The sequence below is a fragment of the Oncorhynchus kisutch genome, linkage group LG19, assembly GCF_002021735.2.
Source record: "Oncorhynchus kisutch isolate 150728-3 linkage group LG19, Okis_V2, whole genome shotgun sequence".
NCBI lineage: Eukaryota > Metazoa > Chordata > Actinopteri > Salmoniformes > Salmonidae > Oncorhynchus > Oncorhynchus kisutch.
The window spans coordinates 5,089,100-5,113,129 of record NC_034192.2 but is presented as its reverse complement, the minus strand read 5'-3'; the positions used below and the strand labels follow the sequence as shown (position 1 = coordinate 5,113,129).

The 24,030-nt window shown below is 41.6% G+C and overlaps 2 protein-coding genes across 4 annotated transcripts in view; both read left to right on the top strand.

The window, feature by feature from the left end:
• Nucleotides 1–8,110, top strand: part of syt1a (synaptotagmin Ia) — a 229,786-nt gene extending 221,676 nt beyond the window's left edge. For all 3 annotated transcript variants that reach the window (XM_031797851.1, XM_031797848.1, XM_031797849.1), the window contains exon 11: nt 4,020–8,110. In XM_031797851.1, the coding sequence (XP_031653711.1) occupies nt 4,020–4,226 (207 nt within the window). In that variant the 3' untranslated portion in view covers nt 4,227–8,110. The remainder of the gene's footprint in view (nt 1–4,019) is intronic.
• Nucleotides 8,111–15,232: 7,122 nt separating this feature from the next.
• LOC109910294 (NADH-cytochrome b5 reductase 3-like) lies at nt 15,233–22,841 on the top strand. Its single transcript, XM_020509440.2, has 9 exons — nt 15,233–15,651; nt 16,723–16,848; nt 18,872–18,944; nt 20,445–20,551; nt 20,637–20,766; nt 20,976–21,059; nt 21,149–21,234; nt 21,328–21,427; nt 21,629–22,841. Exons 1-9 carry the CDS (start codon nt 15,631–15,633, stop codon nt 21,799–21,801), a joined length of 900 nt encoding a protein of 299 aa, XP_020365029.1. The 5' UTR covers nt 15,233–15,630; the 3' UTR covers nt 21,802–22,841.
• Nucleotides 22,842–24,030: the final 1,189 nt, after the last annotated feature.

Sequence of the window (24,030 nt, the reverse complement as noted above, 5' to 3'; positions counted from 1 at the left end):
GATGCAGGAGGAAAGAGGTGCAAAAGTAACTATATCTACAGTAAAACTAGTCCTGTATTGACATAACCTGAAAGGCCGCTCAGCAAGGAAGAAGGCACTGCTCCAAAACCTCCATAAGACAGACTACGGTTAGGGACAAATATCGTACTTTTTGGAGAAATGTCCTCTGGTCTGATGAAACAAAAATAGCTTTGACTTTGTTGTCCTTTAGCCATTTTGCCACAACTTTGGAAGTATGCTTGGGGTTGTTGTCGATTTGGAAGACCCATTTGCGACCAAGCTTTAACTTCCTGACTGATGTCTTGAGATGCTACTTCAATAAATCCACAGAATTTTCACACCTCATGATGCCATCTATTTTGTGAAGTGCACCAGTCCCTCCTGCTGCAAAGCTCCCCTACAACATGATGCTGCCACCCCCGTGCTTCACGGTTTGGATGGTGTTTTTTGGCTTGCAAGCCTCCCCCTTTTTCCTCCAAACATAGCGATGGTCATTATGGCCAAACAATTCAATTTTTTTCATCAGAACCGAGGACATTTCTCCAAAAGGTACGATCCAAAAGGTACGAAGTTGCAAACCGTAGTCTGTCTTTTTTTATAGCGGTTTTTGAGTAGTGGGTTCTTCCTTGCTGAGCTGCCTTTCAGGTTATGTCGATATAGGACTTGTTTTACTGTGGATATAGATACTTTTGTACCCGTTTCCTCCAGCATCTTCACAAGGTCCTTTGCTGTTGTTCTGGGATTGATTTGCACTTTTCGCACCAAAGTACGTTCATCTCTAGGAGACAGAACGCCTCTCCTTCCTGAGAGGTATGACAGCTGCGTGGTCCCCATGGTGTTTATACTTGCATACTATTGTTTGTACAGATGATTGTGGTACCTTCAGGCATTTGGAAATTGCTCCCAAGGATGAACCAGACTTGTGGAGGTCTACATTTTTTTTCCCGAGGTCTTGGCTGATTTCTTTTGATTTTCCAATGATGTCAAGCAAAGAGGCACTGAGTTTGAAGGTAGGCCTTGAAATACATCCACAGGTACACCTCCAATTGACTCAAATGATGTCAATTAGTCTATCAGAAGCTTCTAAAGCCATGACATTTTCTGGAATTTTCCATGCTAATTAAAGGCGCAGTCAACTTAGTGTATGTAAACTTCTGACCCACTGGAATTGTGATACAATCTGTCTGTAAACAATTGTTGGAAAAGTTACTTGTGCCATGCACAAAGTATATGTCCTAACCGACATGCCAAAACTATAGTTTGTTAACAAGAAATTTGTGGAGTGGTTGAAAAACGGGTTTTAATGACTCCATCCTAAGTGTATGTAAATGTCCGACTTCAACTGTATTTGCATATTTGTCCTAGTTTCAGCACCAACTGGTAGATTTAAAAAAATACTCTGATCTTGTAGATTATTTAAGCAAATAATAGTGTTAGGAAAGTATGTATGAATCATATTAAACAGGTTTGGAGTGAGTTTACGCACAAAATATATTGATGAATCAAAAATACATATTGTAAAAGTTGACACATTCAAGGTTAAATCCATTAATTATTTGAAGGTGGAAATAGGTGGACTATAGGCGTTGAACAGTAGTCCTAGAAATCTACCCTGATCCTCACTAATCATGGAACTGTATGACAACGGTCCAGTCATTGTGAACCATGCACCAGGTTCCAGGTTTAAACTGCTACGTGTGGTCTGAGTTCCATAATGATTCAAGTAGGCTACATGTCCCAAATTATTGCACAATGTTAGCCTATTATGATCCACTAATGCTAGCGACCCTTGGGAACAACTACACGGACATGACAGAGGAAAGAAAAGTCAACGGAATAGAATGGAATCATTCAAAATGTAGGCAGCAAATTTAAGGAAACTAACTACTAAGTGACAGCTATCAATGTGCAAAAAGCCTGGGTATATAGTTAAAACATTCTAAAGCACATACATCAAATTGGCAGATTCAGCCGTACAGAAAGCCTATAGCTTGGGTCTCCAAATTGTATCCATGCAAATTGTGAGGGCACACAAATAAAATCAGATTAACGGCACAGCTATTTACAGCCTACTTCACTGTGGAAAAGGGGCCGCAATACATATCATATTGATTTGATTTTCAGTTTGCTTCCATATGACTGGTTTAACATTCGTCTCCATGGATCATAAGGAGAAAAATACATAATCGTCCATGTATTTACAATCCTCTTCTCCAAATGGATTCCTCATTCACCTAGCTCTTATCAATAGCTCTTATCAATTGATTAATGACTGAGCATGGAGAATGCTGTCATTTCTATCAGAAAAAAAGAAAGTACATGCTTTTCCCACTTGGTACCGGCAGGTTCGCTCGACCTTTATTCATGGTTTCATCGCACGCCAAGGTGGTAGAATGATGAGGGAGTTAAGTCAAGTTCAGAATGCAGTGTATTTGTAGACACACCTCTGCCGTTGATCTCCACCCCAAATGAAGTGTGTGAATAGAATGCTGTTCTCATGCTCAAGTTCAAGGTCAGAATAGTCATAGAGAGAAAGGTGCATCAAAAGGGAATTATGTTTCCATTTACACACGCTTAACTCAGGCTAGAAATCCCCCCCATATTATTTCTCATTAAATGCCTTAATTTCACAAGTTTACAAGACAATTGCACAGGGGAGTGGTGAGAAGTAATGCCATTCTCAACACATCCCTGATTACATGCCTTTGGCGTATGATTACATTTGAACATTCAAATATCTCTTCTTCACGGTGCAATTCAGTACGTTTTTTTATCCAGTGCAATGAAATGTGTATATAGAGTACGGTTTAGTATGGCGCTTGCAGTTTTTGAGGACAAATGGCTTCATGAGAAAGCACTTTAAAGCTACTAGGCCCAGAGAATTAAAGAAGATAAAGTGCATGCAAATTGGACCAAGGGGGAATTATCTGTGAGCGGGCGTCAACACGCCAGGCATAAAAAAGTAATTGCCTCAAATTGATTTAGCACTTCACAAACCACGAGTTTGGTTCCATGTGTCTCCGTTTCATTTCGCTGCCTAACCCCTCCCAGCCTGTGAGGATGCCAATCGGAACATTCCATACACACTCATTCGAGAGAGAGAGAGAGAGAGAGAGAGAGGGGAGACAGTAGAGGAAGCCTATACTGCTAAGTACACTCCCGCCTCCACAGAGGGTCCTTCTCTTTAAAGGGATAGAACAACCCAAATACATGTGTGCCTGTCGTTGTTATACCTCAAAAGGGATTTGGGGGGGTCAACTATCTCTTTAAAAGCTACTTGACCCCAACTGACAGTCTGAGACTTGGTGCAGCGTTTCATTACATGCTTTGGGAGAACAGTGACTCGGCATCTACACAGGTAGAGCAGCTCCTCTCTCCTCTCTCATGTGGATCGAAACTTAATCAGAGCTCTTAGTGTGCTGATTCATATTCCCTTCCAGCAGATGACACACGGATCACCCCTCATTGCTGAGACACTTTGAATAAACACATGCTGAGGTTGAAAGGTTGACCTCTGAGTGAGATTACAATCTGTGGTGCGTTTGGCTCTGGAAAGATTCAGGACCAGTCTTCAAATGGTATCTACTGCTAATTAGCACTTAGGACTGGCTCTTCAAGGGAGCATATCACTCTTCACTCGAATAGGCCACTCTGTTAGTCAGGAGCATTAGACAGAGTGGAGGTTACTCCCACTTGTCTTCTAATTGTACTGCTTTTGGTATTTGAGAAATTAGCCAAGGTAGGTAGCCGAACACACACCGTCAAACCAATTGTTGTGCTCAATGGAGGAAGTAGGCTGTCTGGGGACTTGAGACAATATTATTATTCTCTGTTACGTTGGGTGAATACTGGGTGCTCAAGAAAACTTCTCAGCACTACACAAATCATAAAACGTCCATGACTATAGTCTGTGAGCTTTAAATCTTACCACTACATTACTTTAGTTACCTGTACAGTGTGTGTATCCCGCAAACTCATAATTTCTTCCAATGTCTTCCTCCCTACTTTTCCCCTTACAGAAAGTTCAAGTTGTTGTAACCGTTCTGGACTATGACAAGATCGGCAAGAACGATGCCATCGGCAAGGTCTTTGTGGGCCTCAACAGCTCGGGGACGGAGCTGCGCCACTGGTCGGATATGCTGGCCAACCCCAGGAGACCCATCGCCCAGTGGCACGTGCTGAAGGTGGAGGAGGAGGTGGACGCTCAGCTCTCCACAAAAAAATAGGCAGGGCCCTTTCAGCACCTTCCCCATAGTGCTCTTTAGCCAGTATGTGTAAATACCTCAGTGATATATGAGTCCATCCACCGTCAAACCAATCCAGCCAACACCCATCCTTCCCACCAACCCCATACTACTTGTCTTATCGCCTTCTTTTGTAATTGTTAATGGTTCTTTCAAAACCCTAGGCCCTGATGTTCAGATTTGTGTTTCTATTTGTCAGGTTGGGAGTCCCCGCCCCTGACCTGACTATGTTGTCCATCTCTACGCCCTGATTCCCCCTAACCAAATGCCCCTTTTAAGCAATATGATCTGTATAGATAGCGCATGACTGAAAGACATTTATTGTACCACAGTTGTATATATCAGTCTGCAGGCAAAAATGATTTCTAATTTATGTTGGTATGTTGTTACCCGTTTCCTAATCGATGTATATCTGGATGTTTTTAATAAGATGTTCTATTTTAAATGATGTAAATGCAGATATAGGAGAGACGATATTATATATTACAGGATTTAAAAAATTGACCTTATTGCATTCCAGAGGAAGAAGAAAGCAATTCCACCCTGTAAGATGCTAATGGAAGTATAGTCAAGGACGTAAAGGACGGTGTCTGGCTTTATGTTTACTAATGAACCATTGCAGAGAAAAGTTGAAATACACAGAAAACTAGGCCGTTAACTACTATGGTTTCATGGGAAAATATATGCTGCTGGATAGTATACAAGCACATGGTTTCTTATACACCTTTTTATACACATTTCTCCATCAGAGGACCTACTTGTTTTGCTTGAAACACAATGTTCTGGAGGATCTCTCAAATCGATGCAAACCGGTTAGCCTTTTTCCTTTTCCTTAAGCAGGGCATCACCTTGTGACACAGTCAGTTACTTTTAAGTGAAAGGCCATCTGTTCGTTAAATTATTCTTTATTTTTTTACAGACCGGTCCTCTTAAACCCAAACTATTCCGCCAACCCCCCTCTGAAACTGACCCCATATGAAATAGAATCAAGGAGTAGCCATTGTGTCCTTAAGCTTGTTGAACAATATTTTGTTAACCGCTTACTTTCAATAGCCTTGTTGTTGGAAACTGATTATGTTCAGGACATTGGAGTCTCAAGGTCTCCAAAGATGGAAAATTGACTTTTAGATTACAATTTTTTTTGATAAATTCAGCCGATTTTTTTGTAAACTGCATGATTTTTTAAACAATATTTGCTAAAGGCTGGGATGGGGGGGGGGAGATCTACCAACACCATGGGGCTGTCTCTTATGATAACATCCCCTTGCCTTCAATCTATTTAATCTAGATTAAAGCTGAAGCGAGTGATTTGATGGATCAGTATATGATTATTATATTGACTGGAAGTGAAGTGAGTTTCTAAACACTGCCATTTTCAGGGAGGTGACACATGTAGAGTAACCTTCTCTCCATGCACACTCCCACTAGGTAGTGGTCGTAGCTTTATCGGGAACAATGTATTTGGCTGCACAAGGTGCCCTAAATAGCAGCTTTGTGTTGCCTTCTCACAGTGGCAATAGAGCCATGTTATACTGCCAATCTTACTTTCTGTACGGCTACTGTTTTGCACTGTATGTCTTTGAACCGGAAATAGCTTGTTGACTTCTTTACACTATGTTGACGGGCCTTCTTTAAGGACGCTCAATGCGCAGCGGAGCTTCTGTCCAGGAGCCCGACTGGTTCTTGTTGTTTAATTAAAGGAACAGTACATGAAAGCAACCACCATATACTGTATCTCTTCGTTCAGTCAACCGTAGTTAGACAGTTTTCTATTGTTGGCTCTCAGTACAACACCAAGAGAACAATGGGATATAAACAATAACTGCAAAAGTTAATGATCTGCATAGGGGATAATATTTGTTTATATGTCCTTTACTACGGTCCAATAAGAGAAATAAGTAAGACGCTTGAATCCATGAAATCCGTGAAGTCTCTTATCTTGGAGGAACCTCCATGCATATACTGGATGCTAGCTTCAGGAGTAGCTTCTAAATGTTTTCAATGTCGTTGTGTAGTTGATAGCACTATTATGAAAAAGCTATTTGTCATTCCATAGGCGTCTCTGAGGAAAGCTTTGTGTGTCACTGTGACTGCCGTGCGTGCTTAGAGGTGTAGACTTTATCAATAGCGACAAGTTTGTTCTGTAGTGATGTTGTACTGCCTTTTCCCTTCCACATGCTGAGAGAGTGCGCGGCATCGTCAGTTCTTATAACTGTGCAGCGGCTGGTTGGTTGATTGACAGGGCTACACACAGGAGTTATAGAACGTTTTATGGGAGAGCGAGAGTGGTTGGATTCACACAGCATTTCGTTGAGCACTGTGCAATACTTGTATGTTCATCCCATAGTGTTGTGTGGGTTGTGTTTGCCCAAGAAAAAAAATGAATATTTAAAGTTGACTCATATCAAGTCAGACGTGTTCCTCTCCAGTGAGATGGTTAGGACACAGCACATGTAGATTCTGTGGTGGTTGGAGTCTGACATCTAAAATCCTTCTGTTAAGGGTTCCCTCCTATCTCGTTCGTTTTTTCTTGCACACAGATCCAGCATCAGAAATTTCAGGACATATTGGGAATGGGAAATACCAAAACCCACACACACACACACATGAAAACATTTAAGTGACCCCTCACCCTCTGAAAGTGCATATGTACATATTTTCATAATTTTCCAAAAAGTAATTAATTTATCATATTGAAACGTATCACATCTTGTCATGATAACATCATCCATCGTTGTATCAACCTGATCTACTATACTATATCTAATTATGATTCTTTTTTATTAATAAGTTATGTTTACAACCCTGTTGAAAATACTTTTATATTTGAAATGAAAACTCTGAATGTAAAGAATGGACTGTGTGTTTGTGGTGATTAACTGTGGGATTCGTAGTTGCCACTTTTCTTTCATTGTTGCAGAAATATGTTGATATGTGTGTGTTTTAATTTCTGTATTTAAATACCCTTTTGGGTAGACCTTCCCCGGATAAACTATACATTCCAGAAACATCAAACATACATTTAATCACAGCAGAATCTGCTCTAATGAATTACATTCCCTCTTGATCTATATCTTTTTTCATGTAACATGTTTATTATGCATCCCTTAAATCATGAATTACAAAAAACACTTGTTTAAATAAAAACAAGGATAAAACGTAGGCTCAGTATTTGAATGGGATGAGCAACTCCATAGGGGTACGACTAAATCACTAACGAAAGGCTGTAATCAGTATTTAAAGGGGAAGGTAATCAAAATGCTTCAACAAAAGGAAAGGAAAGCGTCAAACTCTTGAGAGGCGGACCCTACAGTAAGAGGCAGCATTACAGGATCAGATCGTGAGGTGTGTAACTCACCACAAGAAAAGCCACTAGCTGCAATGTAATGCTACTCTTACTGGTCCACCCTACTAAAGTGTGGAAGCAAAACCCCTCACATCCTATTCAAGAAAAGCCCATACATCTCACTGTGTGACCAGAAACATACACGATTCTCTAAAATGACAACAACAAAAAGCCACTCTAACCTTTCAAGACGAAGCTGTGTAAAGTATTAGAGTCTGATGCTGTAGAAAGATCCTAGTTGCCTTTGTGTATATCAACTGCCTGCTTGAGTATTTCTGTGTTGACATTTTCTCTGTAATCTTGTACAACTGTTTGGGCTGTTTTTCTGCCATATCGCTCGCGGTGACAGCGAGCTGACAGTTACTGTATATTGCTGTGTATACCTTCATTTTTTATGAGGTGTTTTACAATTTTGTTTCACTTTGTGTAGTGATTCATTCTGTGGAGTTTTTGACTGTTGTTATATAACTTCATATACACAAATTATCAATAAATTGTTTTATTTCCTGTTGATACAGAACCTTTTCAAGTGTTTCTTTTTTTCCGGATACTGGTTTGGTTCACTTACCAACTTTTTATTTGAATTTTGATGTGCGAGCAGATAATACTGACATTCACATTTTCGACAACATGCCTTCATCAGCATAAGAATGAGAAGCATTGAGTGAATTGAATAATAAACATTGAGTGCTTATAAAACCTGTAATTATTTTCATAATGAGCCAAATCTAGGAAATGCTGTAATCTGTTTAATCAACAGAGACCAGAAAAATGTATAAAAGAATGTGGCAGTATAGCAGCAACAGCAGCATCTAGTGGTCAAAACCTGGTAAATTCACAGTTAAATTACACATTTTTTATGAGGGGAAAAGAACATGTCCAGATTCACAGGGAATACATTACATATTATGGATAAGCAATACTACAAGCCACAGCTTCATACTACTTGTCAAACATAGAGAACTGATACTGTATACTGGTTGTTGGGGTAGCAGTGGTGTGGGGTAATGGGGGGGGGGGGTCCGTGGGTGGCTTTTTGACCATTCGTTTGGATTCCTCATGTTTAACTCATTGCTAGAAAGGATGTTAGCTGCTATATTTAGTGAATATTATGTGATCCTATTTAAATGGTCAATTTGGATCCAATCAATTAGTTTAATTCCTCATCGATCCAATCATATTTCAACAAACTAATGTTGCATGAAGGCTAATCTTATATTTTTATAACAACATCAATTATTTCAGAACAATCTGAGATGGTGGGTGTCAAAATCCTTTCTAGTGCTTTTTGAGATGGAATGACCCGACAATCATTCAGACATTATCAAATGACTAATAAAGAGAAAGTGAATGGGAACACAGTGTGAAAGGAAGTAACACATACCTTCTGAGTCTTCATCCAGTATACTTGATACATTAGTCAAATTCGTAGAAGTTCACATGTTTATTGCCCGGACAATGGAGATCGAACCCATATTTGCTGATCTGAACATCTGCAAAACTTACCGTCAACTTTATCCACCAGGAGATCTGAAAGTGCATACTATCCACTTAAAATTCTTTGAATATAGCCCAGGAATACTCACAGATGACTTAAGGGAGTTTAACTTTCATTCTGAATTGGTGATAGGAATCGAATGCATCGAATGAACCTGGGTTTGGTGTGGTTGAAATGGTTGTATTCTATAAACGTATTATGATTTGGTAACTTTCAGACAATTATTTAAGGATATATTCTCTTTGCATTGGATTTGAACCAGCAGTAGTAATGTGGAACTGACCTCTTAGGTCAACAATCTAATGTTTGAATTTTTTATTAACCCTTCCACAGGAGGACAAATATATATATATTTTTTTACAGCTTTTCTGCCACATATTCATACATTTTGCATATACATTTTACATACACATTTTACATACACATTTTGCATATACATATGCCACAATAATGCATCACCAAACATAAGCAATTTTTTTTAACCATACCTGAACCTGTGACCAGAAACAAGCTACATTGTCACGCCCTGGTCTTAGTATTTTGTGTTTATATATTTATTTGGTCAGGCCAGGGTGTGACATGGGGTTATTTTGTGTTGTGTTGTGGTATTGGGGGTTTTAGTAGGTATTGGGATTGTGGCTGAGTAGGGGTGTCTAGCATAGTCTATGTCTGCCTGAGGTTCTCAATCAGAGGGGGGGGGGGCTCAGGGAGAGAGTGGCAGAGTCAGGAGTCAGACCTGAGCCAACTCTCCCTGTTTATAGTGAGGAGCCAAGGAGGAGACCAGAACCAGAGCCGGTGTTAGAGGTGAGCGAAGCAGAGACTGTGAAGGAGTTAATGGGGAAATTGGAGGAGAGAGTAATGAGGGAGTTGCTAGTTTGGTGCTTTAGGTACGATATTCGTCCGACGGAGCGAGTCGGGGATTTGATGGCACCTGGGTCAGCGCTCCATACTCGTCCTGAGGTGCGTGTTAGTCGGCTGGTGAAGATGGTGCCAGTCTCACGCATCAGGCCTCCTGTGCACCTCCCTAGCCTTGCACGTCCTGTGCCAGTCCTGCTCTCAGGTTCTCCAGTACGCCTTCACGGTCCGGTCCATCCTGTGCCACCTTCACACACCAGTCCTCCGATGGCAGCTCCCCGCACCAGGCTTCCTGTGCGTGTCCTCGGTTCAGTACCACCAGTACCAGCACCACGCACCAGGCCTTCAGTGCGTCCCGCCTGTTTAGCGCTGCCAGAGCCTTTCTCCTCTCCTGCGCTGTCAGAGCCTCCCGCCTGTTCAGCGCAGCCAGAGCCTTCTTTCTCTACAGCGCTGCTGGAGTCTCCTGCCTGTTCAGCGCAGCCAGAGCTGCCAGCCTGCATGGAGCAGCCTGAGCTGCCAATCTGCATGGAGCTGCCAGTCTGCATGGAGCTGCCAGAGCTGCCAGTCTGCATGGAGCAGCCAGAGCTGCCAGTCTGCATGGAGCAGCCAGACTCTTCCAGATCTGCCAGTCAACCAGACTCTTCCAGATCTGCCAGTCAACCAGACTCTTCCAGATCTGCCAGTCAACCAGACTCTTCCAGATCTGCCAGTCAACCAGACTCTTTCAGATCTGCCAGTCAACCAGACTCTTTCAGATCTGCCAGTCAACCAGACTCTTCCAGATCTGCCAGTCAACCAGACTCTTCCAGATCTGCCAGTCAACCAGACTCTTCCAGATCTGCCAGTCAACCAGACTCTTCCAGATCTGCCAGTCAACCAGACTCTTCCAGATCTGCCAGTCAACCAGACTCTTTCAGATCTGCCAGTCAACCAGACTCTTTCAGATCTGCCAGTCAACCAGACTCTTCCAGATCTGCCAGTCAACCAGACTCTTCCAGATCTGCCAGTCAACCAGACTCTTCCAGATCTGCCAGTCAACCAGACTCTTCCAGATCTGCCAGTCAACCAGACTCTTCCAGATCTGCCAGTCAACCAGACTCTTCCAGATCTGCCAGTCAACCAGACTCTTCCAGATCTGCCAGTCAACCAGACTCTTCCAGATCTGCCAGTCAACCAGACTCTTCCAGATCTGACATGTCAACCAGACTCTTCCAGATCTGCCAGTCAACCAGACTCTTCCAGATCTGCCAGTCAACCAGACTCTTCCAGATCCGCCAGCCAGGATCTGCCGGAGCAAACTACCTGCCTGAGCTTCCTCTCAGTGCCGGGCTTTCTCTCAGTGCCGGGCTTTCTCTCAGTGCCGGGCTTTCTCTCAGTGCCGGGCTTTCTCTCAGTGCCGGGCTTTCCCTCAGTGCCGGGCTTTCCCTCAGTGCCGGGCTTTCCCTCAGTCCCGAGCTTCTACCTCAGTCCCGAGCTGTCTCTGATTGGGAACCATATTTAGGTAGCCTGGGTTTCACTGTGTGTTTGTGGGTGACTGTTCCTGTCTCAGTGTTTTGTATTTCACCAGACAGACTGTATAGGTTTTCACATTTTCCGTTTGTTGTTTTTGTATTGTTCGTATTCGTTTTCATTAAACATGTATCGAACTAACCATGCTGCATTTTGGTCCGACTCTCCTTCAACGGAAGAAAGCCGTTACATACATAGGTGCAATTCCAGAATAAATGATCTACTGATTCTGTCTCTTCGCAGCAAAATTTACAGAGCTGAGAATGTTGTATGCACCATATATATATATATAGAATTCTGTTGGTGGCAAGAATTGTATATAATCATTTCAGTTGAAAAACTCTAAGTGTTTACTCAAGTGTTGTTTTCTGTACATCGAAAATCTGTACATCGAAAATCTCTTCCCATTTATTTTTCAACCTGTACGGCGCAGATGTCAAAAAAATGTATCTTCAAATGAAACTCAGCCAATTTGTATCTTTAATATTTGACAGGCAAATAAGTTCCATACCTTCTCCCTTTTCCACTTGCCATTATTGTGGTAATGCTGCAATCAGTTGGTTGTACATTTTGATTGAGCAGACATTCCCATATATTTTCGATAGCTGCATATGTGACATAACCCCACCGTTTCTATTCATAATATCATTCATAAATATAATACTTTTTTTTTTCTCCATATTTTTAAATTTTTTATTAATCAGTATATTGGAGTTTAACTATAACATTTGTTGTAATATTTTCTGGAGGATAAAATTGTAACCAGCTTGTTTAAGGGCGATACTTTAAACAAAATGTCATTTTCAATTTGTCGGTAATGAGAAGTTGTCATCTATATGAAGGCAAAAAGTCCATTTGAGAACAAAGGATGAGCCTTTCTTAATAATCTACTGGAGAAGCATTTGGGGTTTTAGTATAACTTATGTATGAGTGAAGCTTTTAGTAAGAGGTTTCAAGCATTAATATTTAATCATTTTAGCCCCCCCCAAACTCATATTCATTATATAAATAGGGATGTTTAATTTTGTCTGGCTTAGCATTCCAAATAAAATGAAATATTACAATGTAAAAAACGATTCATCTGAAGTAGGCAGTGCCATTAGTAAGTAAATAAACTGTGATAGGACCAAAGAGTTAATCAATGTGTTAATCAATGATTTCTCCATAAACTACAGGGTAGTGTAAACATGGTGTCTTTTAACGATCCAATGCATAATATGGTACACCGGTCATAATTAGGTTTTAGTCCAGAGAGGCTAGAAAAGTGATCCAGATCTTCAGGAATCCAGATTGCGAACATAAGAAAAACATAAGAAAAAACTTGAGTCATCGGCATATATATCGACACTCTTGTTTTGTCCCCTGGATTTCTAACCCCTTGATGTTCTTGTTGGATCTCATTTTTATAGCTAGCATTTTAATGGCCATAATACATAGATATGGAGACAATGGACAGCTTTGTTTTACTCCTCTTAAAAGCTCAAAACTTTCTGAGAAGTAACCATTATTTACTATTTGACATCTGGGGTTGCTTTACACAACTTTAACCCGTTGTATAAGAGATTCACCAAAATGAAAGTAATCCAGGCATTTATATAGAAGTCTGCTATGAAGACCAGGCCTGGTATCTTTGATGTTTCATAATGTTCAATTGTTTCAAGCAATTGTCGTATATTATTATAAAGAAAACATATACTTTAAACATTTAGCTTCTTCTTTCAAAATGTAATTTGGTGAATCATGGATGACTTGATCATTTCTAACGAGTTTCTGTAAATTATTTTTGGTAGCATTTCTATGTTGAAGGTTCAAGAACAATTCTTAACAATGCTTTTCTTAACAACCATTGCCATTCTAGCGAAGGCTCATATCATATTGCCTAGTTCAGAGCATGCACAGACCAGCTGGCTCTTTTATGGACATTTTCGTACTCTCCCTATCCCAGCCTGTCGTCCCCACTTGTTTCAAGATGTCACTAAGCTCAGAGTCTGAACTCCTCTCTGTGCAACTGGGTCCTATATTTCCTGACGGGCCGACTCCAGGTGGTGAGGGTAGGCAACACAGATCCTCTATACGGGCCCCCCAAGGGGTGTGTATTCAGCACCCTCCTGTACTCCCTGTTCACCCCGTGTTGAATTCAAGTGTTGTTGAAATTTGCCTAGGTTCTGAGGGGGGAAGCAATGGAGTCAACATGCAATTCAATATAAGAAAGGTGTTCTTAATGTTTTGTACACTCGGTGTAACTCAACTGTAATAAGTCAACTATAATAAACCTGGGACACCAGCCTTAACCTCTGAGCCACTCTAGTCTACTCCTCTGTAGTTGGCAAAATCACAGAGTATATTCTTGGCTCCTGCCGTCAGAGTTTTTTATGTAATCTGATTACATAAAAAAAACTTTAATCAGTTAGGTTACCAACTAAAATATTGTAATCAGATTAGAGATGACTTCTTGGATCACTTTTAAATTCAGAAAGGATATTAATAAGGAGAAAAAAACACTATTACACCTTTCTGTTTTCTCAATGACATTCAATTCAACATTGAAAAAAGGCACAAGTTTAACTTTGTTCCACCTGAGCGACCACTATGATGACACTCCAAATGCGTTTGATGGATAATTGTTTTCTTCTAATGCCTCTTAAGGGTAAAATAATCCAGAAGTTATTGAAAGTAATCAGATAACGTCACTGTGTTTGAGTAATCCAAAAGTTATGTTACTAATTACAATTTTGGACAGGTAACTAGTAACTGTAATGGCTTACATTTAGAAAGTAACCTACCCAACCCTACGAAGACCTTGCATATCACAGCTCTCTCCACAAGATGGAGACACAAGACCGTTTTTATACAATGATTTCTGCATGATATTCTTCACTACGAAGACTTTGGCATTTGGAGTGAAGCATGCATGTTGTTACTGCTGTCCCTCTGTTAGAATGGTGGCTTGTCCATCAAAGTATCAGGTAGCACGTACTATTTCATTCAAACAATTCGATTAAAACCTTTATAAGTGTACTATTTATCATCATTTGCTTACATAGTTTTTCTAAATGCATGCAGTGCCCTCTATATCAGCCCAGCCCATCCATTGACTTTTAAAGGCCCTGATATACACGAGTCTTTGCTGCCATGTACTGGACTGGACTAATATATCAATTGGCTCCATACATATCTGCAGGATAGAATCATTAGAAATTTCCATCAAATTAATCAACATAGCTTAAATGGCAATTCCACCACTTTTCAACCTCCTTTTCATTATCTCCAGCACAATACCAGTGTCTAAATATGTGAAAACGGTATATTCCTATGTTCTGTAGAAAACAAATAGTTAAAAGTTCTACCAGATGACATCAACAAAAGTGAAAACATTTTTAAAACACTGATTTCAAACACTATGAGATTCGTGGTGACTTGGGGAGAAAGAACATACCCTCTGGCTAGAAACTCGTTGCAGGTCTTGAAATATCGCCGTTTCTTTTTACTTTTAATCCTACGCGGTGATGTCACTGAGAAGCATTTCTTACGACCTTGGTTCTCATCTTTTTAACATGACAGATCATATTCACATATGTAGGTATAGTTTGGTTCTGAAGATAACGAATACAAAGTGGCCACTTTTCAACTTTGTATTCCTTATCTTCAGCACCAAACTAGACCTACATATGTGAATATGATCTGTCATGTTAAAAAGATGAGAACCAAGGTCATAAGAAATGCTTCTCAGTGACATCACCGCATGATCAAAGCAGTTTTCATGCAAAGTCATGGGGCGTGCATGGACTCTTATTTTGAAAAGCGTGTTTCGAACTGCAGAAGTTGAGCGCTAATTACTTTGACGCGTTCAAAACGACTGTGAACTTGTGCCGCGTTCAAAACAAATGGGAACTCAAAAGTCTCCGTCTTACGACTTCAGTGGGTTCAAGACAACTGGGAAATTGCGTAAAAAAAAACAGAGTGGGAAAAAATAGTTTTGAACGGTCATCCAACTCGGAATTCGGGCCTCTTTCTTGAACTCCGCCCTTCCGACCTGAAAATCACCCTACGTCATGATTTGACCTTTTTTCGAGTTCCCAGCTGCCTTGAAAGCCTCTGAGTCAGTACTTTGACAGTGCAACGGTTTGTCCTCCGAGAACATACGTTTCGCTGTTGCCTTGTTCGGTGCCAAAAACAAGATGCTCTCTTACATCATTGGGGTAAGTATTAGTTGCCAGCTAGCTAAATATTATATTTTTTTTACATTGCTTTAGGCTCAGCTACAGTTTTGCGATTTGACAGTGCACAAGGTGGAATCTATAGCGAACAGTTGCAAGTTAGCTAGTAGTTATGGTTGGCTAACTAGTACTGTAGACTACAGTGTAGCTAGTAACAGATCTTCGTCGTGAACCATCATGTTTGCAATCCATCGTAATTGTAGTAAGTCATATGGTGTGTATATAGTAAACTGTCATTGTAACTAGCTAACTTGATAAGAGGCAAAGAAAACGCTTTGGTTATTGAGATGTTTGGGCGTTTAGCTAGAAGCTAGCTTGTCATGCAACTTGCCAACTAACCCTCTCTATTCGCAGTGGTTTATTTGTTATGGAGACATAACACTCGGGTTAATTTCTGATCAAAATAGCAAGCATGGAGATATCTGCACATGTGTCAAAGGAGCGCACGCCACTGTGGCTCTAAGTTACCCTGTCGTTAAGTTAGCTAGCTACTAGCTATCGAACAGCGGTGAGCGCAGCAGTTTGGTAAAAAAATAAATATTTAACCTTTTTTAAATTAGGCAAGTCGGTGAAGAACAAATTATTATTTACAATGAAGGACAAACTCGGACGACGCTGGGCCAATTGTGCGCAGGCCTATGGGACTCCCAATCACGGTCAGATGTGATACAGCCTGGAATCGAACAAAGGATTGTAGTAACGCTTCTTGCACTGAGATGCAGTGCCTTATGTTGCTTGGGGAAAGTTCCTCTGACATGACCACCATCCTAATTTTAGGGAAGCATTGCGCCTATCCATAATGACTAAACTATTTATGTAAAGTTAGTTGTAATTGCACACTGACTGATGCATTGCATATCAGTACAAAAATAGGGTATATCCTAGTGACTGTTAAACACCTGTTTTTTTTTGATGACATGTTGGTAGGTCTGTAATGTCCCCTTCCCAATCATGGCAGCAGTCTTTGCAATGTTCAATATCGTAAAGATCAACATCCTTATTTCCACAATAACTTTGACTGAAAAGGCAAACCTTCCTTTCCCATCTCCTCAGCTCATTCGGAGCAGTATCGACAACATCATCAACCTCATCCTGAGCCTCTTCCTCTCAAAGAAGAAACCTGCCATCACTCTAGAGGACCCCAACATCAAATATGCATTAAAGCTGATAGATAAAGAGGTAAGAATTCAGTGTTGTGATCAGCTTATTATTACTGTGCTGTGGTGAAACCATGTTCACATTATTAATATAATAGAGGGAATGAAACAAGTTGGACTAAGAAATAATGAGTAACAATTGTGACTACAGAAGACTTGTTTGATCTGGGATGCCCAGAAGGAAGACTTAGGGCAATTCCATGAAACAGAGTGATGCTCAGACTCGGATCTTTCATTAACATTTATGTCAAATTAATTACCAATGATTGCAAAGTCAATCAAACCATACAACTATGTACAGTGACTACTTTTAACAAGTTCCACACCCAAGAAACAAATTACTTGATCAGTGCAGATGCAGTGTTTGGTAACATATTGATCGCACTAACTGTCATTCTGTTACCAAGCGTTGAATCTGCACTGAGTTCTATGCTTTGTTTAACTTTGTAATCGTTGTTTTGTTTGAGTCTCAGCATCACTCTGTTACTGTGGAAATGCTCCTTACCATTACTGGAACTGCACAAAGACCAAACACAAGTTAGGCTAGTCTGTCACAAGCCCTTTAGGACTTGGACTGGGCAGCTGCTGCATTGCTACAGACTGCACTAAATGGAGAAACCAGAGGTCAATATGCAAACAGTCTGGATTATAGTTTGAAGTCATTGTTCTTGTACAGACGGCTACTGTGGATCAAGGCTAACAGTCAGTCAAGTGTGTGTGGTTTATCTATATCAGGGGTAATCAAATGTTATTGGTCACATACATGGTTAGCAGATGTTAATGCAAGTGTAGTGAAATGCTTGTGCTTCTAGTTCCGACTGTGCAGTAATATCTAACAATTTCACAACTACCTTATACACACAAGTGTAAAGGAATGATGGCCGAACGGCATTGACAACTGCATTGGCAAGATGCAGTAGATGGTATAGAGTACAGTATATACATATGAGATGAGTGGGTATGTAAACATTGTATAAAGTGGCAAGTGATACATTTATTACATACATTTTTCCATTATTAAAGTGGCTAGAGTTGCGTCAGTATGTTGGCAGCAGCCACACGATGTTAGTGATGGCTGTTTAATAGTCTGATGGCCTTGAGTTAGAAGCTGTTTTTCAGTCTCTCGGTCCCTGCTTTGATGCATCTGTACTGACCTCGCCGTCTGGATGATAGTGGGGTGAACAGGCAGTGGCTTGGTCGTGGTTGTTGTCCTTGATTATAATCACAGCCGTGATTATAATCAAAGAGAATTCTCTTGGTAGACAATGCGGCCGGCATTTGATTATAAGGAATTCTAGGTCCGGTGAACAAAAGGACTTGAGTTCCTGTAGGTTATGATCACACCACAACTCGTTAATCGTAAGGCATACACCCCCGCCCAGAGAGATGCTTGTTTCGGTTGGCGCGATGCGTGAAGAAACCGGGTGGCTGTACCGACTCTAACGTATCCCGAGTGAGCCATGTTTCCGTGAAACAGAGAATGTCACATTCTCTGTCTCTCTGGAAGGCAACCCTTGCTCGGATTTCGTCTACCTTGTTGTCAAGAGACTGGACATTGGCGAGTAGTATACTAGGGAGCGATGTGCCCATCTACGGAGCCTGACCACTAGACTGCTCCGTCTGCCCCTTCTGCGGCGCTGTTGTTTTGGGTCGCCTACTGGGATCCGATCCATTGTCCTGGGTGGTGATCCAAACAGAGAATCCGTTTCGGGAAAGTCTTATTCATGGTCGTATTGTTGGTGAGTTGACGTTGCTCTTATATCCAATAGTTTCTCCCGGCTGTATGTAATAAGACAAAATAAAAATACTGCTAGTTTCTTAACGCGAAGCGAGGCGACCATCACTCTTACCCTATGAGGTCTGGAGCCTGCTTGTTTTCTGTTCTAATTGATAATTAATTGCATACACCTGGTGTCCCAGGTCTAAATATAGCCCTGATTTAGAGGGAAACAATGAAAAAACGTATAACTGAGGTCCAGAGTTGCGTTTGAGGGATCTATGTCATGTCAGTGTTTCTGGAGCTGTGAAATTCTGTGTTCTCACAGATCATCAGTCATGACACAAGGAAATTCCGTTTTGCCCTGCGGGAGAATGATCATGTCCTTGGGCTACCCATTGGTGAGTACATTCAATTGATGATTTCAGCATTTGTATAAAAACACTATTAGACTATAGTATAACATTGAATGTAATCCTGGTCTGAATCTGAAATCATACACTGCTCAAAAAAATAAAGGGAACACTAAAATAACACATCCTAGATCTGAATGAAATATTCATATTAAATAATTTTTTCTTTACATAGTTGAATGTGCTGACAACAAAATCTCACAAATGATCAATGGAAATCAAATTTATCAACCCATGGAGGTCTGGATTTGGAGTCACACTCAAAATTAAAGTGGAAAACCGCACTGCAGGCTGACCCAACTTTGATGTAATGTCCTTAAAACAAGTCAAAATGAGGCTCAGTAGTGTGTGTGGCCTCCACGTGCCTGTATGACCTCCCTACAACACCTGGGCATGCTCTTGATGAGGTGGCGGATGGTCTCCTGAGGGATCTCCTCCCAGACCTGGACTAAAGCATCCGCCAACTCCTGGACAGTCTGTGGTGCAGCGTAGCGTTGGTGGATGGAGCGAGACATGATGTCCCAGATGTGCTCAATTGGATTCAGGTCTGGGGAACGGGCAGGCCAGTCCATAGCATCAATGCCTTCCTCTTGCAGGAACTGCTGACACACTCCAGCCACATGAGGTCTAGCATTGTCTTGCATTAGGAGGAACCCAGGGCCAACCGCACCTGCATATGGTCTCACAAGGGGTCTGAGGATCTCATCTCGGTACCTAACGGCAGTCAGGCTACCTCTGGCGAGCACATGGAGGGCTGTGCGGCCCCCCAAAGAAATGACACCCCACACCATGACTGACCCACCGCCAAACCGGTCATGCTGGAGGATGTTGCAGGCTAGAGGTCATTTTGCAGGGTTCTGGCAGTGCTCCTCCTACTCCTCCTTGCACAAAGGCGGAGGTAGCGGTCCTGCTGCTGGGTTGTTGCCCTCCTACGGCCTCCTCCACGTCTCCTGATGTACTGGCCTGTCTCCTGGTAGCGCCTCCATGCTCTGGACACTACGCTGACAGACCTGGCAAACCTTCTTGCCACAGCTTGCATTGATGTGCCTTCCTGGATGAGCTGCACTACCTGAGCCACTTGTGTGGGTTGTAGACTCCGTCTCATGCTACCACTAGAGTGAAAGCACCTCCAGCATTCAAAAGTGACCAAAACATCAGCCAGGAAGCATAGGAACTGAAGTGGTCTGTGGTTATCACCTGCAGAACCACTCCTTTATTGGGGGTGTCTTGCTAATTGCCTATAATTTCCACCTGTTGTCTATTCTATTTGCACAAAAGCATGTGAAATGTATTGTCAATCAGTGTTGCTTACTAAGTGGACAGTTTGATTTCACAGAAGTGTGATTGACTTGGAGTTACATTGTGTTTAAGTGTTAAATTGTTTTTAGCCGTGTATAAAAATGTTTCTGTTCGTAGTGTTGTCTTCGCACTATCACGACTACTCTTCATTTTAAGTGGCCACCATACTTTGACTGTTTTTGTTCCCAGGGCAACACATATACCTGTCTGCCAAGCCAGATGGAGTCCTGGTGGTCAGACCGTACACACCTGTGTCTAGTGACGACGACGTAGGCTTTGTAGACCTGGTAGTCAAGGTACACAAATCATCGAAGACGCTTTCTCAGTACTATAATTCAACCTCAACCAGTTTTCCCAACAAATGTTCTTCCTGCTTCCCAGATTTACTACAAGAACGTTAATCCAAAATTTCCTGAAGGTGGGAAGATGAGTCAGTACTTGGAGAGCCTCCGGATTGGCGACACCATTGATTTCAGAGGGCCCAGCGGCCTGCTGGTCTACCAAGGAAACGGTGAGTCATCACGTTTGCCCAACATTGCCACTGTGTGGTAGATACAGGGACAACTATCACGTAATATCCTGTTATGTATATTTAGTCCTTGGCTGACAATCTGTTTCTAAAGTGTTTAGTTGTCACTGCTCTGAGCTAGGTCAATGGTGGAGAAGTGCATGCAAACCACTCCTTTACTAAGTTGATTTGTTTACTGGGTGTTTCAACAGGGGCTTTTGCCATCAAGGCAGAAAAAAAGGCGGAGCCTGTGATCAAAACCTCCAAGCAAGTGGGCATGATCGCAGGAGGGACTGGTAAAACAAAAGCCATGCTTAATCTGTACATGGCAGAATGGCCACCTGTGATGGGTTGACATGTGTTCTATTGGCTCCTGTTCCCTCAGGAATCACTCCCATGCTGCAGATCATCACAGCTATAATGAAGGATCCCCAGGACCAGACTGTGTGTCACCTGCTCTTCGCCAACCAGGTGAGTTTATGCCACTTTCTTCATCCGGATTGAATCTAATGTTCTAACATGGGCTAGTAGTTCTAATACCTTCTCTATCCTATTCTCCCTCAGACTGAGAAAGACATCTTGCTTCGACCGGAGTTGGAGGAGATCGCAGCTAATCACCCAACCCGATTCAAGTTATGGTTCACCCTGGACAGGGCTCCTGAGGGTAAGAGATGCCCATAACTTCTATTATGTTTCAATGAACATGATCTAATATAGGCAAATGTAATGTTTGTTTGCCCTGTTGAAGTGTCAATAAAAACCATTTTAAAGGCCGAACAGACGGTTCAAAGATTGAGAACGCTAAGAAGTAAGAATCTTGTCTGGTCCGGAGTGACTTAAACTTTAATGTCTTTTTACTCATCAGAGTGGGAGTACAGCCAAGGCTTCATCAGTGAAGACATGGTGAGGGACCACCTTCCACCCCCTGGAGACGACACTCTCATCCTCCTGTGCGGACCGCCTCCCATGATCCAGTTTGCCTGTAACCCCAACCTGGACAAAGTGGGCCATGCCAGCAGCCGGAGGTTCACCTTTTAGAAGCCACCCCGGGGGAGGGGTTCCCCAGGGCTCAATGATCAGCCACACCCAACATTTATAAAAACCTGCTTGATCATCTATTGAAATCATTTTGTTCATCCTACAGCAGAATTAGTGTGGACCATTTTCTGTAATTTGTTGTGCCTCAATTTCTAAAACAGAATACTGAAATGAGTGGTGTCCAAAGCATTTTCTGTTGCTCAACAGGTTTATCATTCTGAATTGAATCACTGGTAGTTGGGGGAGTAGAAGTTCCTCCTGTCAAACTAATTGTGACAACCAGATACTTGTGTACTGAACAAATATAAATGCAACGACTTCAAACATTTTACTGAGTTACAGTTCATAGGAGGTAATCAGTTAATTTAAATTAGGCCCTAATCTATGGATTTCACATGACTGGGCACAGGTGGGCCTGGGAGTCAATCAGAATGAGTTTTTCCCCCACGAAAGGGCTTTGCTAAAGACCTACTCATGGCCTTTTATTGTCCCCAGCACAAGGTGCACCGATGTAATGATCATTCTCTTTAATCAGCTTCTTGATATGCCACACCTGTTAGGTGTCTGGATTATCTTGGAAAGGAGAAATGCTCACTAACAGGGATGTACCGGTAAACAAATTTGTACAGAAAATGAAAATCAGCTTTTTGTGCGACTGGAACATTTCTGGGATCTTTCAATTCAGCTCATGAAACCAACACATTGTTTATATTTTTTTTGTTCAGTATAGTTGTAACTTGACTCGCGTGCCTTCGCAATTGCCATCCTTTGGTAAAGTAATTCTTGATGTTGTATGCACAGCTGAAGATATGACCATAATACTGCTTACTTTGCTTCCACTGCAAATTATTCCCACGTTATGTATAACTTTGCACATTGCTGTACCTATTCCATATTGTTGCAGAAAGACTCATTGTGTGACTACTAAAAGATAGGATCTCTTGAAGCTGTTACGGAAGTATTTCCATGTGCTTAAATGTAATTTGCTTGTCCTTACATCACTTGATGTTTGTGAGATCAATAAAATACAAATGCAATCAGTTGGTTTAGTCTGTAAGAAATGGCTGTGGTTACCACCAAGCAATGACTCCTCCCACCACTTAAATCACCAAGTTAGGATCGGCACCTTAGGCTGCGCTTACAGACAGCTCAATTCTGGGATTTTTTAAATATTTTTTACAAATTGGTCTTTTGACCAATCACATCAGGATGTGAAGATCTAAGCACAGCCTTGAATCTGGCAGTTCTCTAGTTGCCAGGTTGGGAAGTGACAATATAATCAATCACTTTACTCTTCCATATAAAACGTTATTTGTTCATTGTGAATAACTCACCACAGTTTAATGAGAATGGTGTGCTTGAAAGGATGTACATAACTCTGCAATGTTGGGTTGTAGTGGAGTCTCAGTCTTAAATACTTGTCCAAACAGTCTGTGCCTGTATTTAGTTTATGCTAGTGGGGGCCGAGAATCCACTCTCACATAGGTATGTGGTTGCAAAGTCTTAACAGCGTGATTTGCCAAAGCAAACTCTGAGCACTGCCCTATCCAGAAATCTGGCAGTGGCTTCTGATTAAATTACATTTTCATAGAACCACTTGTTGAAATTTCAATGAGGCTCTCTTTTTCAGATATTGGTAAGTGGACTGGAGGCAGGGCATGTGAGTGATAACGAATCAAGTTGTTTGTGTCGTCCGTTTCGGGAAAGTACCTGCGTAATTGCGCACCCAGCTCACTCAGGTGCTTTGCCATATCACATTTGACATTGTCCATAAGCTTGAGTTCATTTGCACACAAAAAAAATCATACAATGGTGGAAAGACCTGTGTGTTGTCCTTGTTAATGCAGACAGAAAAGAGCTTCTTAATCATAGCCTCAATTTTGTCCTGCGCATTAAATATAGTTGCGGAGAGTCCCTTAATTGACCCCCCATAAACGTAACGGTCATATACCAGCTGTGCCAGGCCCGTCACGTCTGTCGACTCATCCAGCTGTAACGCATTTAATTGCTGGCTTGTATGCAAAGCAGTAATTGTTTCAAAACATCTCCTGCCGTGTCACTGATGCGTCGGGAAACTGTTGTTTGATGAAGGCATTGTCCCAGCCATATCCGCAGCAACAGGAAGAATAAAGTCCACAATAGTATGGGGTTTGCCTGTCCTAGTCACTCGGTAGCTCACCATATAAGCCGCTTCTAGCCCCTTAGTATCTGTTGCTTTTACACATGTCT